Source organism: Letharia lupina (assembly GCF_014066315.1).
Source record: "Letharia lupina isolate WasteWater1 chromosome Unknown contig_19, whole genome shotgun sequence".
Classification (NCBI taxonomy): Eukaryota; Fungi; Ascomycota; class Lecanoromycetes; order Lecanorales; family Parmeliaceae; genus Letharia; species Letharia lupina.
The window spans coordinates 1,242,422-1,260,650 of NW_023502988.1; the positions used below are offsets into that span (position 1 = coordinate 1,242,422).

The 18,229-nt window shown below is 49.5% G+C and overlaps 3 protein-coding genes across 3 annotated transcripts; 1 reads left to right on the top strand and 2 right to left on the bottom strand.

Annotated features, from left to right (window-relative positions):
* Window positions 1-556: 556 nt before the first annotated feature.
* On the bottom strand, window positions 557-3,643 carry HO133_004103 (uncharacterized protein; the record flags this gene model as incomplete). Its single annotated transcript, XM_037295022.1, has 3 exons — window positions 557-939; window positions 1,137-2,274; window positions 3,089-3,643. The coding sequence occupies 3 exons, from the start codon at window positions 3,641-3,643 to the stop codon at window positions 557-559; spliced, it is 2,076 nt and encodes a 691-aa protein (XP_037149069.1).
* Window positions 3,644-6,496: 2,853 nt separating this feature from the next.
* Window positions 6,497-8,794, bottom strand: HO133_004104 (uncharacterized protein; the record flags this gene model as incomplete). Its single annotated transcript, XM_037295023.1, has 1 exon — window positions 6,497-8,794. The coding sequence occupies one exon, from the start codon at window positions 8,792-8,794 to the stop codon at window positions 6,497-6,499; it is 2,298 nt and encodes a 765-aa protein (XP_037149070.1).
* Window positions 8,795-13,444: 4,650 nt separating this feature from the next.
* HO133_004105 (uncharacterized protein) lies at window positions 13,445-15,789 on the top strand (the record flags this gene model as incomplete). Its single annotated transcript, XM_037295024.1, has 6 exons — window positions 13,445-13,823; window positions 13,887-14,066; window positions 14,152-14,231; window positions 15,144-15,197; window positions 15,251-15,292; window positions 15,373-15,789. 6 exons carry the CDS (start codon window positions 13,445-13,447, stop codon window positions 15,787-15,789), a joined length of 1,152 nt encoding a protein of 383 aa, XP_037149071.1.
* Window positions 15,790-18,229: the final 2,440 nt, after the last annotated feature.

Genomic DNA, 18,229 nt, shown 5'->3' on the forward strand with positions numbered 1-18,229 from the left:
GGACGGGCGCTGAGGAAGCGGGGGCGGGTGCAGGGGTGGGAGTGGAGCGTGTTGGTGGTGGTGATGGTGGTAGTAAGGAGCCTTTCGTTCCATCTGATGAGAGGAGGGCGGGCTAAGCTGTGTTTGTTGTAGGTGTTACTACCATCGATGAGGAAGAACAGGAGCAGGAGGAGGGAGGAGGGGGAACAGCTTAGAGAGGAGGGGGATCGAGGGATGCAGTAGGGAAGGCGGCATGTCCTATGAGCTATGGATCATGACGTGACGGGGTCGTCTTTTTTCCCTTCATGCATGGCGAGGTTGTGTGATGGTTTCGTGTCATCGGATCATCGGTTATGATGGTCTGGCGCCGCTACGGAGCCATGTTCGATACCATTGAATTTACTATGTGAGATTCTGCTTTGACTGGGGCTGTCTGATTCTGCGATTGAGGTCCTGGAATGGGTAGAGTGTTTGGAAATTGTGCACAGTAATGGGCAAGGTAGAAGTACTCTTACACTTCTCCATCACCATCTTCCTTCCCCCTCTAATAGTTGTGCACGTCATTGGCAAAATTCCCTTACATCTCCCCATCGCCATCCTCGAATCCTTCCTCCCCCATCCCCTCCCTCTCCCCAAAGACCATAAACCCTTCATCCTCACCTACAATCCTCCGCCACGCAGCCCTTACATGCTTCAACACATCATCCTCCAGTACCAGTCCCGGGTCCACATTTGGAAGCTTCAGAACATGCGGGTTAGAAATCTTGGCACACTTGACGTTGGTGTCGTAGTCATCAAGTGTTGCGGGAGGGGTGTGCTTTTGGTCGTAGTGGAGGTGCCACAGGACTTGAGGCTGGGGGAATGCGTCGATACTGGCAACGAACTTATCAATGGCGCTCTGGAGGAGGGAGTGGGCGACGGTGTGAGAAACAGGGTGGGTGGTGTGGGCGTAGATGACACCTAAACGCATGGAGCTTTAAATTAGCCGGGTGCTTTGCTGAATGTGTCACAGGAAGAAACAGGGGGAGAAATTGGTGGATCAGACTGTCAGAGGTATGGTATCTTCAATGGATTTGCAGACAATGTAGATAAGTATTCATAAGTATTGGTCATCATGCAAGGGAGCTTCTTAAATAGAAATATAGAACCAGACCTACATTGGCCGGCTGGACACTCCCCTGTGTCGCTTGAATGAATCACCAAATAGACTGGTGGAGGATCGTCCCTGAGTATTTGAGGCTTCTCACTGTCATATTCAAGCTCAAGACTTCCGGTAGGAAAGACGACGACAGCGCCAGCAGGCGGAGGCGCGCCCTCGGCGGGAGGGGGGAAAAGCTGCGAGAGCGGCGAAGATACGATGGTGATGCTCCGAGAGACGTAGTCCGGAAATGCTTCTTCGCCCCTGACTGCTTCGAGTTTTGACGGCAGGTCCCAATCGGAGCCGACGATCCAGTGAGTCTTGATCTCCTCGCCTCCTTCAAGACGGACGGTGGATACTTGCGTGATATCATCCAGCCGGGTGCCCTCTCTCCCTAGGGCCTGCTGATCTGGGTTCTCGTGCGTCTCGAAGCCCTTCTTGAGTACATAGACCCCACCGCCGACTGCACCGGCCCTGCAAGCCACCTGCGCGATCTCTGCAAGCCCACCCCATTTGGGTATCACCGAGCCGAACCCTGGACCAAACATGCCCACCGAGGTGAGGTGGCGATGGATGCGTGGAAGGGCGTAGGATGTAAGGGTTTTGGCAGGAGGTTGTGGAGACATCGTCAAGGCGAGTAGAGGAGCTTGCAGTTGCGGTGGGATGCCGAGATGGGATTCTAGGAAATCTGGAAATGGGTTTGAGCCCCATAACTCAAGTAAAGAGGCGTGCGCTTCCGTGTCTGCAGCGAGCTTGAGAAACTTCATAAGCGAACGGGTGGACCGCAGATCAATGCTCTTGTCCGCAAAGACATCCTCGCGCCCGCCTGGTATCCTTTTCAGGCGCACTGTGGAAGATATGGCTTCTAATTCTTCAGCGTCTTTTTTCTGTGCGTCTTCGCGAGCATTTTCATGCTCGTATATCCACCAGCTCCCAACAGCGAGAAATTCAAGTTGGCGATAGACCTTCGAGGACACGAGGGCAGGAAGGAGGTTTGAGCGAGTATAGATCAACTGTGGCGATAGCGAGAGACTGTATGCTCGGGAAAAGCCCAGCTTCGCAGAGCTATTGCCCCCTGGCTCCGGCTTTCTCTCTCCCGCCAAATTTCTAATCGCAGCATACCTGAAGGGCGAACCTGCTTGAGCTTGAGCAACAGCCTAGACAGACATGCAAGGGTCCTACCCTCGTCAGCTGTATCAGTCCATGATTCTACCTCTTGTAAGCTCAGAGCAGCCTCCGCACCTCCGTAGTAGTCATTGTGGTCAATGTGGAGCACTTGCTTGCCGGACCGGGATAAAGCCCTTCACGACCTGGGTCAGTCAGACAAATCGTTCTTTCTGCACCCCAACGTCTGGATGCTTACAATGCTAAAAGAGACTGTGGTAGTCCAGTACCAGAAAGAACCACATCCCAGACTGTATCAGAGAGCGACTCCATAGCGTTCCCATACTCAAGTGCCTGGTGGAGAGAGAGTTACCTATCGCCTGCTGCTTAGCTAGCTCGCTCGCTAAAGCGGCCTTGCCAAGATGCCAAGACGCTAATCGCCAGCCACACCAGATTTCTGAACATCGACTTCTCGAAACCTTTACACCACAGCCACAAGCAGGTCGCGCGTCTTATAGCGACACTGAAGCCGCTCTGGGTCTTCGTTGATCTCCAGCATATGGCTGTGGAAGACCAAAAGCCTTCCTGTATCTGCTGCTCTGGATCTTACATGAAAGAAGCGGTTCGTTTTGTGACGGTACATCTATTGGGACGCCATGCCGCTAATCACCCTGCGGTCTCCGATTCTTGAAGATTTCAAGCAGCATTGAGTACACTGCTTCGTCACACACACTCTCTCGCTGATGTTGCAGTTTTCTTTCCATACTTTTCGAGCTATGGGGCAAAGCTGCGCTCTGACGTCTGAGCGACTTCTATCTAAGTATTTAATCAACGAAAATCACACAGAATTCAAGCTATGCCGCTCACATTCTCCGCTTCTTCCAGTGTCCTCATCAACATCGCTCCATCGGTCCCATTCAAACTACGCAACGTCCCATTCAGCAGGTCCAAAGCCCTGCCTGCCTTCCCCTCCACCCCCTTCTTCCTCAGCCAAAGCCGCACGACTTCCCTCGGTCCCACAACGTCCGACCCAACCGTCTCCTCCGCCCCTGCCTCCCCAACCAAGCAAGTCTGCACAATATCCCTCCCTATGAACACCACATCCCCCGTCGGAAAAACATCCTCCACGTACTCTACTTCGCTCCCCCCCTCCACGTCAACAACGAACTCGCACTCATTCCCAGCGCCGTGGGAGAAATATGCGGGCAACTGCTGGCCTGCGGTTCGAGGCGGGTGCCGGCTCCAGGTCAGAGGCATGTTGCGTTGCAAGCGGGCGACGGCCTCGATGAGTTGGAGGAGTTTGTCGCAGTCGGCGATGGTAGGGAGGGAAGTGGGAGGCGGTGAAGGGCGGACGCAGTCTGGAGTGCGGATGGTCGAGGCGAAGGGGGCGAGAAGCAGGATGTGGAGAGCGTGTGGACGCATTGCTGGCGAGCTGAGGGATTAAAAAACGGGGAAGGGGGGGGTTCCTGCACCAGCATTTGGAGGCCAAGCCGTAGTTCGAAGAATCACAGCTGACGTGTGTTCCATTCTCAAATCTAGCAGTGCGAATGCTTAAGACTTGCAGAAGCGGTCATGGTCACTTGATGATCTGCGTGCTTTCGGTGTTTTAGATCTCTCGATCGGACGTATCGTCTCCCACGTTGATCCCCCTTACGCTATCGGTACCCAGGCGATGAAATCCCGCACTCGAAAGTTCCCGCCACGCCATCCTTTGGTCCGGCAAAGCCATAACCCATTGGTAGCCTTTGGCGCGCTTGTATCAGTTACGTCTGCACTGTTTGATACCACTCCCCTGTTTTCTCTCTCCCTGCGTGCTGCGCGGCATGGAAACTTCAACGTCCGAATACGAACGAAAATCAGGCGAGACCCTTTGTGCCTGCCTTTGATGTGCTCCTGGCGCATTGCAGTCGGGAGAGAGCAGACAGTGTGCGAAGCGTCATCCTGACTGTTTGGTGGCTCCAACTATGACGGGAGGCATTTCTCACCACATCAGCCAGGACCAGGCGGGCAAAAAACGAAGAAAGCAGGAAATCTGTCAAGCGGTGCTCTTGTGTAGGGAGGGAGGGAGGGAGGGAAGGAGGGAGGGAAGGAGGGAGGAGAGGGACTTATGGATGATTGTTTTGGCCGAAGCCGCTGGTGTCGAGTGCCGTTGGGCGAGGAGAGAAGATGGAGGAGGGCGAAGTCGAGGCATGAGTCCATTACTTTGTGCGTCGCCATGATGGGCGGAGCGGAGAGGGGGTTTTTTTGGGGGTTTTTTCTTGATGAGTCGACCAGACATGATGATGTCTCAAAGCTGTGACGAAGGTTTTTTTTCCCCCAGCCGAGTATTCTGCGGCAGTGTCTGAGGATTTTAGGGACAACGTTCGGAAGAACGTTGTCAACCCCAGGTTATCTTTTTGATGTTAGCGAGTGGTTTGGTGATATGTGAATGAGCGAGCACCGCTTGATAAGACTTCTTTTCTTGTGATGGGAATCTACGGAGTTTGATATTTTCTTTGATTCCTACCTTACCTATCCTGATATCAACCCCGAAAGGTGAATGCGTGACCCTCACTCTCGTGGCTCGTAATTGAGCAGTTTTCGCGTCTACGCCCTCCGTGCTCACCCATATACCCCACGCTCCATCCCTACCTACACCACCCGACCTTCCAACACTCCCACTCCCTCCCCTCACAAAAAAACAGGAAATCACAACCCCAGCCCTTCCTTCCACCCACACTCCAAACCCCCCACCCCCCATCTCCCCGCCACGTCCAGCTCGCATCCAAGCAAGATCTCACCACGACAAATTCAATACCACCACGTCCTTCCTTCCAATCCGCAAGTGCCGATTCCACACTCACAACCACGCGGAGGACTGGACACGAACTCCTAGGGACCTATGCAAGAACGAATGACCAACAACGGCAGGCAGGACCTGCGCTCTCGATACCCTTGCCAGCCGGCCATTCATCATGCGCCCGGGCGGTAGCGTCGCGTACTCTGGTGCTTGTTGTTGAGATCGTCGCGGTGCGGTGCGTTGCATCTCGGTCCTTCTCTGTTTAGGTACTTGAGAAGGTAGGTTTGGAGAAGATTGATAGGATAGGACGGGAGGATGTCGGTCGGGACGTTTGAGCACTTTTAGGTGACGTGGTCTGTCATTGGTTGAAGCACTCCGCAACTCCGCTCGGTCCTTCGGATCTTAGCTATAGATTCGCCACGAGGCGCCCTCCCCCCTCTACCTACTTCTTTCTTTTGTGTGTGAGTGAGCATCCGAGCAAAAGACGGACTCACTCACCGTAAGTAAGTAAGGATGATCGCGGCCAAAGCAAAAGCCCGCCTCGAGATTCGGAAATGCTGCGACGGGGAAGGAGATAGCAGGTAAATTGGTTTGGTTCGAATTGCGTTGGTGGTGTGGTGGGGCTCGGGTGAGTAGGGCGTTGGTGAGTGGGTGAGATGACTATTTTGGTGACTTTTTCCTTCTGAGCTTAGATTGTGGAGGATTCGCACGTTGGCATTTTGGTGTCTGAGAACGAATATGAATAAAGCATCTATTCACTTCACTTCACCTCCCAGCTAGCTCGCCGACGAAACTCTTCCTGCTACCCTCTATGCAATCGAAATGGCGATTTTGAAGAAGAAATCAAACTATCTATCAAGAACAGAGGACGGATGAAGTCTATACCTACAACATTGTCCATGTTTCCGAGACTGAACCCTCAGCAAGGGAATCGCGCTGACGGGGTTGATTTGGGAAAGCCGGAAAGGGTTCAGTCAGTGAGTGAGTAGACGTGAGGATGAGACCATGAGCGAGCGGAAAGAGAATGTGCAGATCCTGATTGAGGAATAACAATGTCTGCGAAAGCCCAGGTGGAAGAGAGTATGATAGCCTCCCGATAGAATTCTTGCGCTGAGCTAGATGGAATTGGGAGGAAGGAATGACTGGTCGGTTGGATTTGTATTGCCAAGAAGCACCCCAGTCCAACTTCCACGTGCTCAAGCTACCACGTGCTCAATAGAGCGGAATGATTTTCAAAGGAGCATATTAGCACAGCATGGCGGTAAGGAGCCTTGAGGTATCAACGAGAGTAGTGATTAATGGAGCTATATGCTGAAATGATCATGCTCAGAAGTAGATGAGAGGGAAAGAATGCAGCTCGACACAGCAAGCAGGTGGTCTATGAACCAACCTGGGGTATGAGCCGTCAGGTTTCAGAACACCTCCGATATATGCCCCGACCAAGCACTCCACGCTAAACTCATAAGCCAAAGCGTTAGGTTCAATTAAGCCTCGCATTAGATAGCATAATTCTCCGTATGCAAGAATACCTCTTCCCTATCACTACTCCAGACACCCCTCTGCATACCAGCCACTATCCTCTGTACATCCACTCTCATGCTCGGTGGCCCACATACAAACACACATGTCCTCTTACCGAATTCCCTCTCGAATCCTTTGAGCATATAAGGGATATCCGGACGTCCGTACTCGGTGCTCCAAGATGACTTCTTGGGGTTGAAAGCCGGCATGAAGGCGAAGCGCATGAGGTTCTTTTGCAGCATGGTAGGTGTGGATGGGAAGCCGAAGTCGAATGTTTTCTTGTCTTGCGCGGGTGCCAGGTTTTGAGTCGGTATAGTGAGGGAGGGCTTGTTGCGAGTGTACGCCTTTTTGGGCGGAGGGAGGAAAGTTGGGTGCGGGAGGGCGGAGATGGCATCTTCATTCTCATCCCGGAGTTCCCTCATCTTCTCAGGATCGCCCGCTGCGGCATCTTGAATTAGCGCACTGTTGCGTTTCGAGGCGATGCCTTGAAAGGTGCTGTCGATTTGTTTGTGGAGAAGGTCATGCAAGGGTCGTGAAGGCGAAGGTGGGATCTGCTGCTGGCCGGGCAGCATACGCTTGGCGGCTGTGATGAAGAACTGGCAGTGGACAGTCTCTGGTGGGGCAAACTCCCGGCAGATGCGGATTTCCTCTTTGAACCATTCCATTGTTTCGGGACGCTTGAGTGCCCAGACCAGATGGACTCGTTTGGTCACGGCTTTGCCGTCGCGCATCTTCTTGATGAGGTCGAGAAGTTGGGAGACGATTGCTGTAATGCCACTGCCACCCGCGAATAGGATCACAGTGTCGAAGGACGCCAAGTCTCTCCGCATGCCACCGTAAGGTCCGTCGATAAAAGCTTGATAGACATGTTCAGGCCCTTTGTCGACAGCTGACTGAAGCACCTTCCGGGTGAAGCCACCGAAGGGACGGAATACTAGGGTCATGTCTCGGTATTGCCCCTCGCCGAAATCTGACCTGAAGTCGTTGCTACACAGCGAGGCAATGGTGAAAGGGTGGTTCTCGAAGATCGAGATGCCAGGCATCCTCAGATAGACGTACTGGCCGGGAGTCCACTTGACCTGTGTCGGGATCGTCACTTTGACAGCATTTTCCGGAAGTATTGTCACTGCCGCGGAATCGCCAATGAACAATGATGACTGTCGCCAAGGTTTCGTCCAGTTGAGGTAGAAAAGCCGAACACAGTATGATGCCAGCCAGATAGCGGTAGTTGCCCATAGGTAGTTCCACGACGTTAGGTAGTTGTGGCAATGCCAGAAGAGCATTCCAAGGTAGACAATGGAGATCGGAACATGCAGAGCCACAAAGAGCTCGTACATCTTGTGCCGCAGTATCGGTAGCGAATGTAGGCAAAGCACGATCAAAGGAACTAGAGCCGCAATTCCGGTGCTATATGGATAGAGAGTTCCGTTGAAATAGCTTTTGAACGTGTTCAAGCCTCCCTCGTCCCAAATTGGTGTTACGTAGAAAGGGATGGTGTGTATCAAGCTCAAGAAAAGGCAGATGTATGCTGCCCATCTGTGCAGGACATTGAGCCGCTCATGACCAATTCCGGTGATCAAAGTTATGAAGTTAGCTTTCGTACTAAGCGCAATTATCCATGGCATCATCGCGACTGCGAGCATTCCAGCACGGATAGCCAACGGTGGAGATCCAAAGCCAATACTGGCGTAGTACAGCGGTTGCGGTACAAAGCAGTAGAGTGTCACAAAGACCAAAGCTGCGAGTACGATGAACGCTGCGCCAGGACCAGGGAACTGGAACTCCCGTTTCCTGTACCGTAGGACTGGGATGGGTCGGTAGAAAACGAATCGAACAAGCGCAAGCGCGTTGTTGAAGGGTCCAAACGAGTAGTCCGGCAGCTCTTCTTCGGGTTCCTGCTGCGGCAGCTCACCGTCCCTGGGAAAGAATTTCCGTGACGAGCAATTGGTTGGCAAATTGGCCATCTCGTAGTCTGTATCCGGCGACGATGTTTTCGACGACTTTTTCATGACCTCCTCTTTATGTGTTGCCCTTCTGATCTTGTCCGTCCAGTAATGGTACCAGTGTATCGCACATGTGAGGACGAGGAGTATGATCGAGAAGTATACCCAGCCGAGTGCATACTTCCCCGACTTCGACCATGGATCTTCTGTACTCGCTGCGACCAACCCCGGTGGGCTGCTGCTCGTTATCTTGATATTGATTCGTTTCGCCAAGTCTTGGAGAGGCATTGTGGGTGTGCCCTGCGGGATGAAGGTTCGCAGGGAAGGCATGGTAGCTGTTGTTAAGGTGTTCCGGCTTCAGAGAAGGATGAGACTTGGGCGGTCTGTCCGCAGTCTTGGGAGTGCTATCATTCGAGTGTGGACCGGGGGTTTCGAGGAAGGCTGGATGCGCAAGTGGTACTGGTGGATAGATGGGTGTTTCACGGGTGGGAGAATGCTCGTTTGGTCTGTGTCGGGGTATATATCTCTGCGTCGCTTGCCTCCTGGCTCAACGTCCTTCTATGATGGGGTATCTTCTTGATCAAAGTGCTGAACCGCTGTGTAACACCACGCTATGCTGATTGGCCAAAGAAAGTCAACGAGATCTAAGCGGGGAAGGATACCAGCTCCTCGACGCAATTGTTGTTATAACGATAGTGATGCGAAAGAAGGCTGTAGATTATCGGACCTTCAGGGCAGGAATGAGGAATCTATCTTTGGGATAGACGTGGGTATATGTGCCTTGCATGGTGGGTGAAAAGATGGAGAGGGGTCCGAGTCCAAGAGGGATCGCAGAGAGCAAGCGCCGGATGTGCCTCTGTGCATAGGTAGCCCATTGATTTCGATTGGCGCTTGGAAAAGATGTGATGTGCATTTTAGCGGTGGGATGGGAAAATGCGCTACTCCATGCCACTTTAGAAAGCCTTTTTTTGCCATACGCAACCAGCGCACGTTCAACGGTCCTAACGCCAACACGTTTCCTTTGACCACCGGAATTTGGGGGTGCAGCTGAAAGGGACACTTGCAAGGGTATCATTGGGCGAACTCGGTTGTGAATGCTCGATACTCGACTGGAGGCGGAAGGTGATGTCGAATCAGGGAAGCGGACAGCAGGGCGGAACCGGTACTTTCCGTGGCTTTCTTCGATAGCTTTGCAGCAAGCGATGGCTGATTCGCTGTCTCTATCAACGGTGATGAAGCTTGCATGATGGCGGGGAAAAGCGAGCGAATTGGAAAGTGGTTCCAGGACGAATCACAGTTGAGAGATGTACTTCTATGCGCTGGCTTCATTTAGCTCCGGCGGTTACAGCTGAGCTAGCATCAATCAGGAAGGTCATCATCCACCTTCCAAACAATTTCAATCTTCATCGCTGGCAAGCACGAAGCAGCGAAAGCGACCAAAAAGTGATGCGATGACCATGAATTTATGAGTCGTCCTGTCGCCATCCGCCACAGCAACCATGCTGTTCGAACCCGGAAAGCTGCAGCGCACTGGATAACCGGCGGCAGCTCACAGCTCACAGCTCACAGCTCCCTAGGGTTCCGTGGGTGGGAACGAGTACTAGCATGCGAATAGCTGAGAGTTGGGACATGATGCCTGCCTCCTAGGTGGAAGTCGTTCATGGTTCATCGCTGGATTTCGATTCCGGAACTCGGATAAGGTAACACCACTGCGACTCATGAAGCTTGCCCCTTGGCCCCGGCGTCTAAGGAAGCAGCCTTTAGCGCCTTATGGAGATATCGGACGATTCTTTTCTGGACTTGGGCTTCTTTATCCAAATCTGGAAAGGGTAAAGACGCATTGCGGTTCTTTGCGGGACGGAAATATTTGTGTACAAAAATCAAGGCGTTAGGCAATTGTTTCAATGCATATCGAATTTGCCTCAGATTTGCCTTCTTCGGAGACAACTATACAGATACTGTTTCTTTTCCTGAAATGAAATTGAAGACGCAACGTAGTATCTTCGATGCATGAGAAATTCTCCGTGAGTGGAGGCAACTCGGCAGAAGGCGAAGGATTCATGCAGAGATCGGATCCGACTGCTGGAATAATTAGAAGTGTGGGTGGTATTTTATGCATGTCAGACTTGATGTTTCGCAATCATTTGCGTGCAGATCTCTCACCCTTTTCGATTGTCTGAAGATAAATATATCCTCAGGAAGTACAACCGCACCTTGTGTTTTCTTTTGCTGCATGCATTCTTTCTCCAGGAAGGTGTTCCTGTAAATATTCGCTCCCACATTCTTCCAGCGCGTTTTCTTTTCGTTAGAATTGCTCCCCGAAAGTCGACGGTGTTCTCAACTCCGTGAGTCATTCTTCGGAACCAAAGTGGGACTACTACATTGGTCCGGGAGATGCTCCGGAAAAAAAGTTGTTCAAAGTGACACCAGGGTACCCGAAAGTCGCACAGGGCTGAGCGGATCTGGGCGGAAGTATATTTCTTCGTTTTGTTAGTGGGTGGGGTTCACGTGTAGCTTACAGCCGAGTTCGAAATGTGGAGGTCACCTAGGCGTCGCCAATAAGCAGTGGCATCTAATGCGTCGGCAGTTATCTAGGTAAGTCTACATCCCTTGGGAGGTCTAGCATCTGCGATTACTGGCATAAGACAATTTCCATGTCCTTGACGGACGATGCCGCTGTCCATTGAAGATATAATCTTGAAGCCGTGCCCCATGCCACTCCAGTCTTTGCGTATCAGACCACGCTATATCTATCTCCCAATTCCTGTTCGTAACTCCTTCGACTACATTCTACTCCATGCCCACCAACCACTGACAACAAGAGATCGATATTACCTCCGACGGCCCCCGGCGCTCTCTTTGCGACCTCGTCGTACGAGATATGCATGAACTTCAATTGTGTTTTGGATTTCCTGATGTAGTCACCTAGGTTCAAAATGACCGAATTTGTATGTTTGGGTAGTCTATTGAAGGCCTCTGCCCCAAAATCTATCCGATTTGACCATGTCTCCGAAGCTTAGCCATCTGCGGTACCCATTCAAAGCTAGCAGGTAGATGTTGGAGCGAAAGCGCGTGGTTGAATCGCTTGAGACCACATTCCGAAAACAAAAAAAAAGGAAATACCCAGCGCCGTCGAAAGCAAGAGTCACCAAGGGCACGCAAACGTGGTCAATTCCGCGAGCATGGCGGCCCAAAGCTCTGACGGTGATGGATATCGTTGCCATGGATATCCGGTAGGATACTCTGTATGATGCTACAATATATGTAGGAGCCTTGATCATGGAAGTCCATGATTGTACTAGGTGATGCTGGGTTCCAGAAGCAACAGTCGCGTTTGGCATTGGTTACATATCTCCAGTTCTGGATTCGTACTTCCGGTGGAAGGAAGTTGCACTTGCCGAGTTGAGTCTGCCGTTCAGCATCTAGCCTTTGAGCCTGGAGGAACCAACGCTTGCTGCCCCCAGCGCTGGCAAGCATCCCAACATGCTCTTGCATCCTCAATTCAGCAAAGACTAGATCTTTGAAGAGACATCTCTGCCGGCTGAAGCATCTCCAGTACTGACCGAGCTTAGAAGTTGTACGGGGTCTTCTGCCGAAGCAAGGCCGCTACAGCTCGGGTGCCTTTGACGGTTGAGGTAGCGGCTTTGGGGGTGGGAACCGTGCGCCGATGTTTTCGAAGTTGTTGAAGTGAAGGATCATCGTGCAACACGTGTACGAGATGAGATGTGCTAAGAGTGCCACACGTCTATCAGAAGTCAATTGGATTAGAAGATGATAATGGGTGAGCGCATTAGCAAGAGGTGTGGTGAGACTAGCGCAGGAGCACAGCATATGAGCTGATTCGAATTGGTCCTTGTCGCCTTGATCTTGTCTAAAGGCTCGATCGCTTACTTCCAGCAGAGTGTCAACTTCACACCACCGAACACGAACCGCTTGGCCCAGGCGCCGATGTTGTCGATCCCTCCGCATTCAGCCCATCGGGTGACCCTCTCCATGTCTCGTACAGCAATCGTTACCAGCCTCTGTCTCCTGGCTTTATCAAAGGTCTACAAGCCATTGGGATTGAGAATATAACGGGAATCAACAGTGGGAATACCTTCCTCTGGTTTTTTAGTCTGGATTAGAACGAGTATTCTATTTTTGTTCACAACAGTGGCAGCCTCGAGTGAGCACCCAACTGACCCGGGCTGTCTTCTATTGCGGCCAAGGCTCACGTCGTCTTGTTGCCCCTGACCCTTCTGCACATGCTACGAACGTTTACGACTGTGGCTGCATGTTCGGCAGAAGACCGCGGGGACTTTTTGGTTCAGTTGGGGAAACAGGCAAGCACCCTCAATACTGCAATGCGAAGAAAATAAATCGCTGTTGCCTACTCGTTTATTCTCACGGAGAACACTGCCATGAGTCATATTTGACCGTCAACGCTATCCCAGATGGAGGATTCCTGGGTGAGATTGTCTCCACTTTGTTGATGATGGCACCAAGGGGAAAAGCGAATGAAAGCGCTATCATCCAACGTGGGCATCTGCTACGGTTTCAAGTACCTCATGAACCGCAGCTCCCACGCCCTCGAATCTCCATACTGGTGTAAAGTTGAAAACTAGGCCGGCAATTCTTTTTTATATGATAAGCGGTTCCTTAGATCGGTCGTTAAAGTCAAGGTCAATATACAGATGAGACCTTTACAACTTTGCATTTCCGATAGTAGACATTCACGTTCGACGAACTTTCAGAACAGAAGTCATGACAGAACCCTGAGTTTGACGTTGGAGGCCGCAATCTGACGTTGTTTCCTGAGGCATCAACAAATCGAATAGTTGGCTTGGGCCTCTGTCGGCTAGAAGGCGCAAGCACCGCTCCCGGCTCTTTTCCCGCCCATTGGATATCCAATGTCCATAAACTCTCCATTCCCCATGCTCAAATTGCACAATCTTTCTTCTCTCAATGCTTCCAAGCTAGACTCTTCTTATATCTTTCATCATGCTACCGAAACCGTTTCTCTTCCCGGCTCTCCTAATCCATAGCAGCTATTCCCTCCTCAAAGCCGCAGCTATCAGCTTCCCCTCCCAACCCGGCGTCTCCGCCCTTTCATCACCAGAATCAAGCAACGAGACTTCAAAAATTCCTAATCAATTACCCTACACCGGGACCAACCCCTACTGCAGCGCCTCAATAATCTGGACCGGCTTCAACACCCTCGACTCCCACTTCCAGCGAGACTGTCGCGCCGCAACTGACAAGTTCGAAAACTTCGTGGCTTCTTGCTCGAACCCGAACACTCGATATGAATTTCTAGATCCTCGCACGCAGCCGATGCAACGCTTGCCAAAGATGGAGACGCCGCGGAGATATGTTTCTCGTGGGTCATGACAGCCTCGCCATCTCACGTCCTTGCGTTTCTCATCTGACTGAAAGAGGGTAGGGATCGGTCGCTGCACCGTAGCGATTGTGAACCTCGTTGATTTCCCCGCCGAGTACTTGCCGACGCAGAGATCGGGGCCTTTCCGCAAGACGGACGTGGACTCGTATGAAGGCCTTGGTATGGCCGTGACGGAGATGTACACGTCCTGCCTGCCGCATAGCCTCGGGTGGGCGGCTGTAGGTGAGTAGAGCCAGGTGATCCTCTTTCGCTGCGTGCTGGGAAGCTATGCTTGGTAGGCAGATCGGGAGTCTAACGAGGCGCATAGGTGAGGCTAGTTCGCTAGGTGTCTTTATCTTCGCAACGGGGTCTTTAGTCGATCAGAAGATTGAGAAGGGTTTTCCCCCGGTAGGATATCTGGGCTCGGCTGCGGAGAGCGTTGGGGGGATCGATGTTGTTGTTTGATGAGGAGGGCAAGGAGAAAGCGACCGAACGCTCTTGTGCCCTGAATAGTTTTTTCAACTTTGATGGAGAGATCAAAGTGTCGAAAGCCTACCGCCATCACATGAGATATCTGATCCGACGGATCTTTCGAAAACGCAATGGCGAAGACCGTTGGCCACGGTACCGCGATGCTGCCAACCCGTTCACCATCGTGATCTATCAGGGTCCTCGCCTGGTAGCCCTGAACCACCTCGATAGCTTCAGATGAAGGCGCGTCTAGTCTCCAAAAACCCAAGTCTTTCTGTAATCCGGGATTTTGTCATACCTTATAATCGCGAAACAGACTCTTTGCGCGAGCATGGGCTGAAGACCCAGTATTCCATTTATCCAACTGCTAATATTATCGAAGTGTGTGAGTATATGCGCTTCTGCTAGGAAAGAAGCCAATCGGAACATTTGAAGCCCGCGTATGAGGATATGAGATTTCTTGTCATCTATTCATTGCCATACGAAGACATCAACGTCCTCTTGGGGGACGATCACTTGAGCGAGGCAAAACTCAAAGATCAGGATGTTCTGGGGCCTCCGATCTCTAAGGCGACAGGTTAGGGAGTGACCTACATGACTAGATGGATCGCAGGCACACGAGACTTCAGGAGGCATGTAGCTCCAATACCTCAATGTCCTGTATCTCACTCCAGCTTAAATTCAAACCTGGTCTAAATTTCTGTTATCTTGGCGTGGCAAGTATAAGCGCGCTGATAGGGCTGAAGTATTTTTCCGAATTCACAACCAATATCTAGAGTACGGAGGACAAGTCTTCCAGTTGACATCCCTTCAAGTCAGTAGACGAACAGAGAAAGCAATCGAATCTAGGAGGGAGCCATCCGCGGCGCAATGGCTACGAACGTCGTCCTAGACACCACCATGGTGCGCCAATTTCCTCCTACTATCGTAATACAGACCTCACTCACTTCCCTAAGGGCTCCATAACCCTCGAACTCTACAACAACCATGCCCCCAAGGTGCGCAAGCTCCTTGTGGCTGACTCGAAGCCCCCATCTCTTTCCCTTCTGCCACGTCATACTAACAGCCTGTCCTTCAGACCTGCAACAACTTCTCCACCCTCGCCCAACGCGGCTACTACAACAACGTCATCTTCCACCGCATAATCCCAAACTTCATGCTGCAGACCGGCGATCCCACCGGTACCGGGCGTGGTGGTGCTTCAATCTATGGCGAAAAGTTCGAAGATGAGATAGATCCGGGATTGAAGCATACAGGGGCCGGGATTTTGAGCATGGCGAACAGTGGGAAGAATACGAATGGGAGTCAATTCTTCATTACTTTGGCGCCGACACCGTGGCTGGATGGGAAGCATACGATTTTTGGGAGGGTAAAGAGTGGGTTGAGGGTTGTGCAGAGGATGGGGCTTGTGAAGACGGGGCCGGAGGATAGGCCGGTGGATCAGGTCAAGATTATAAGAGCTAGGGTTGTTGAAGAGGGCGAAGAGGGTATCTAGTGATCCGTGGGGCCAACGAAAAAGAGGATAATATGCAGACAAAGAGCTATCAATCCCGTTGTGAAGGACAGGAAGAAGACATACGCGTCAAAACTTCAAAAGCCTACGGAGCTACACGGCGCAATCCTCCACCTTGAACTCCTGACGCCCATCAAGTACAAATCTATGGTTTCGGAGACGTGGATCAAAACCTCCCGTTGACCTCGTATTTCTCCTTGGATTGCAACCCTCTCGGCGACCGGTGGGTTGGCTCTAGCTCTTAGGGTACGCTGTTCACGAAGCCTAGCCGCATTATGCGTTCTCCCTCCTCGCCAGCTTGACGTCTTCCCCAAGATGCTTCGCTCGAGAATCTCTGAAGCTCTGACCTGTGCTTGGGTTCTCGATATAGAAGTACGCAAAGAGTCGAGAGGAGTATCACGCTATGAGGCGTGCCTACCTTAACACCAGTTACTATGGTCGAACGAGAAACATGTGAAGAGCTTGTAGGATGTGTACTTGGACAAGCCGCACTGGCTGGGGGCTCTATTGTAGTAGTTGAAACGTTCAGCGAAGTCGGTGCTGCCACAGCCGGAATAAACGTCTTCCCAAAGACACTTGAGAAGTTATTGGCGCTGCAGCTCTTCTGCGGACAATACAGATTCTGAGATGCACAGCAGAATGCGTCGTTCAGCAACCCCGGCTCTCCGCAGGTTACGATTGTGCTAGAGGTCTCAATGAAAATTTTGCGCTGTCTAGTAGGCGCTGCTTTCGCCGCCTGTATCTGAATAGCAAGTTTGATAGACTGTCGAGGCGATGCTTCCATCGGGCCAGTAACAGATTGGTGCCTTGGCAAATGCGTAAGGCAACAAGTATACGATAACCTCCCGGATCTAATGTAACAAATCTACCTCCACCCCCTATTATCATACTATTAGGGCATTTACGAGGTAATCATAATTAACAAAACTTGAAGGATAGTCATACGTGTGTTTAATATCGCATAGACATTAAGGGGAGAGGTTTTGGTAGAGAGATTAGTGGTAATAGTGGTATTTCCCCAAGGACTAAGGGGGGTGCAGTGTATATAAAGTCTTCTTATGTCGCAAAGGGCACTATGTAAAGCGATTTCATGATAGGGTAGTTGCTATGTAGTCTCTAGACTAGATATAAGCCATTCATAGTAGATTATACGAGTAAAGGCCTATGAATTAAATTCATAATCGTTTTTTTTGATCAGGGCTATCGAGTAAATTTGATAAGCGATCTTTGGTGAGCGATATTTGAATTTCTTGCCTTTAAATATCTATAAGACTAAATTTAATAATTGTTTTTTTATCTGAAAGCCCACATTACGTTCTATAATTTAAAAGAAAAATCTAAAATTTTAATAGAAAATAAAAAAGTTAACGTCTATAATCGGATAACGAGAATAACTAGACTTCGAGAATCTTAATATATTAACATTAGCGCATAGAGATAATTAGTTAAATTTGATAGGGTTATTACTAGTATTCTCCATAATAAAACTACTACTAATTATCTTTCTCCGCTATTTTAATTTATAAATTATATATAATATAGTAAAATAATAATATATTTATCTATATAGTAGTCTTTAAATAGATCTATATAATAGTTAATTAAATCTCTCGAAGAACAAATCGCTTTATATAGAGAACGTCGCTTGAATATAATTATTTTCTCCTTTAAATTAACTAAGTAGTCTTATCTATCTTCTTATTACTAGTCTTAGAGATCTTTAACTTAATATCTAATAATCCTTAATATATAATATTAGAAAAATCTCGCTCTATTAGATCCTTCTCTAAATCGTTTATCTTATTAAAGAAATTATAATATACTTCTAGCCTATAATATAGAATAATAAACTTATATTTTAGAAGTATTTTTCGATAAATATTCTTCTTTTGTAAATACTTCTAATATTTCTTCTTTATAATTCGATATCGTATCTTCTTTATCTAATCTCACTTCTTTTTAAAGATCGTAATTTGCTATATAAATACGGCTTCTTTAGTTATAAGACGGTCGTTATTTAATATTAATCTTCGAGAGATAGATTTAATCTTTTAAACTCGGTTCTTATTAAATAATAGTTAATTTTGCTAATTTAGAAGAATATTATTGATATAAAGCTTAATAGATCTCTTTTTAAGCTTATAAAGTCGAAGTTCTACTATAAGACTTTAACGTGTAATCTTAAGAAGCTTTATTTAAAGTCGTAGTTACTATATAGTTTTTAAAGTCTTTAATAATAATCGTTCGGGCTCGAGTAGCTTTGGCTCTAAAGTTATAAAAGAATCTTTCTAAGGTAGACGCTTATATATCTTTTAAGAATATAATAATATAAGATTAATAGCTTTAAAGTCTACTTAAATTACTTTGAGATAGAATATATACTCTTATACTTAGATATAAAGATTAATAAATAGATCTTTAT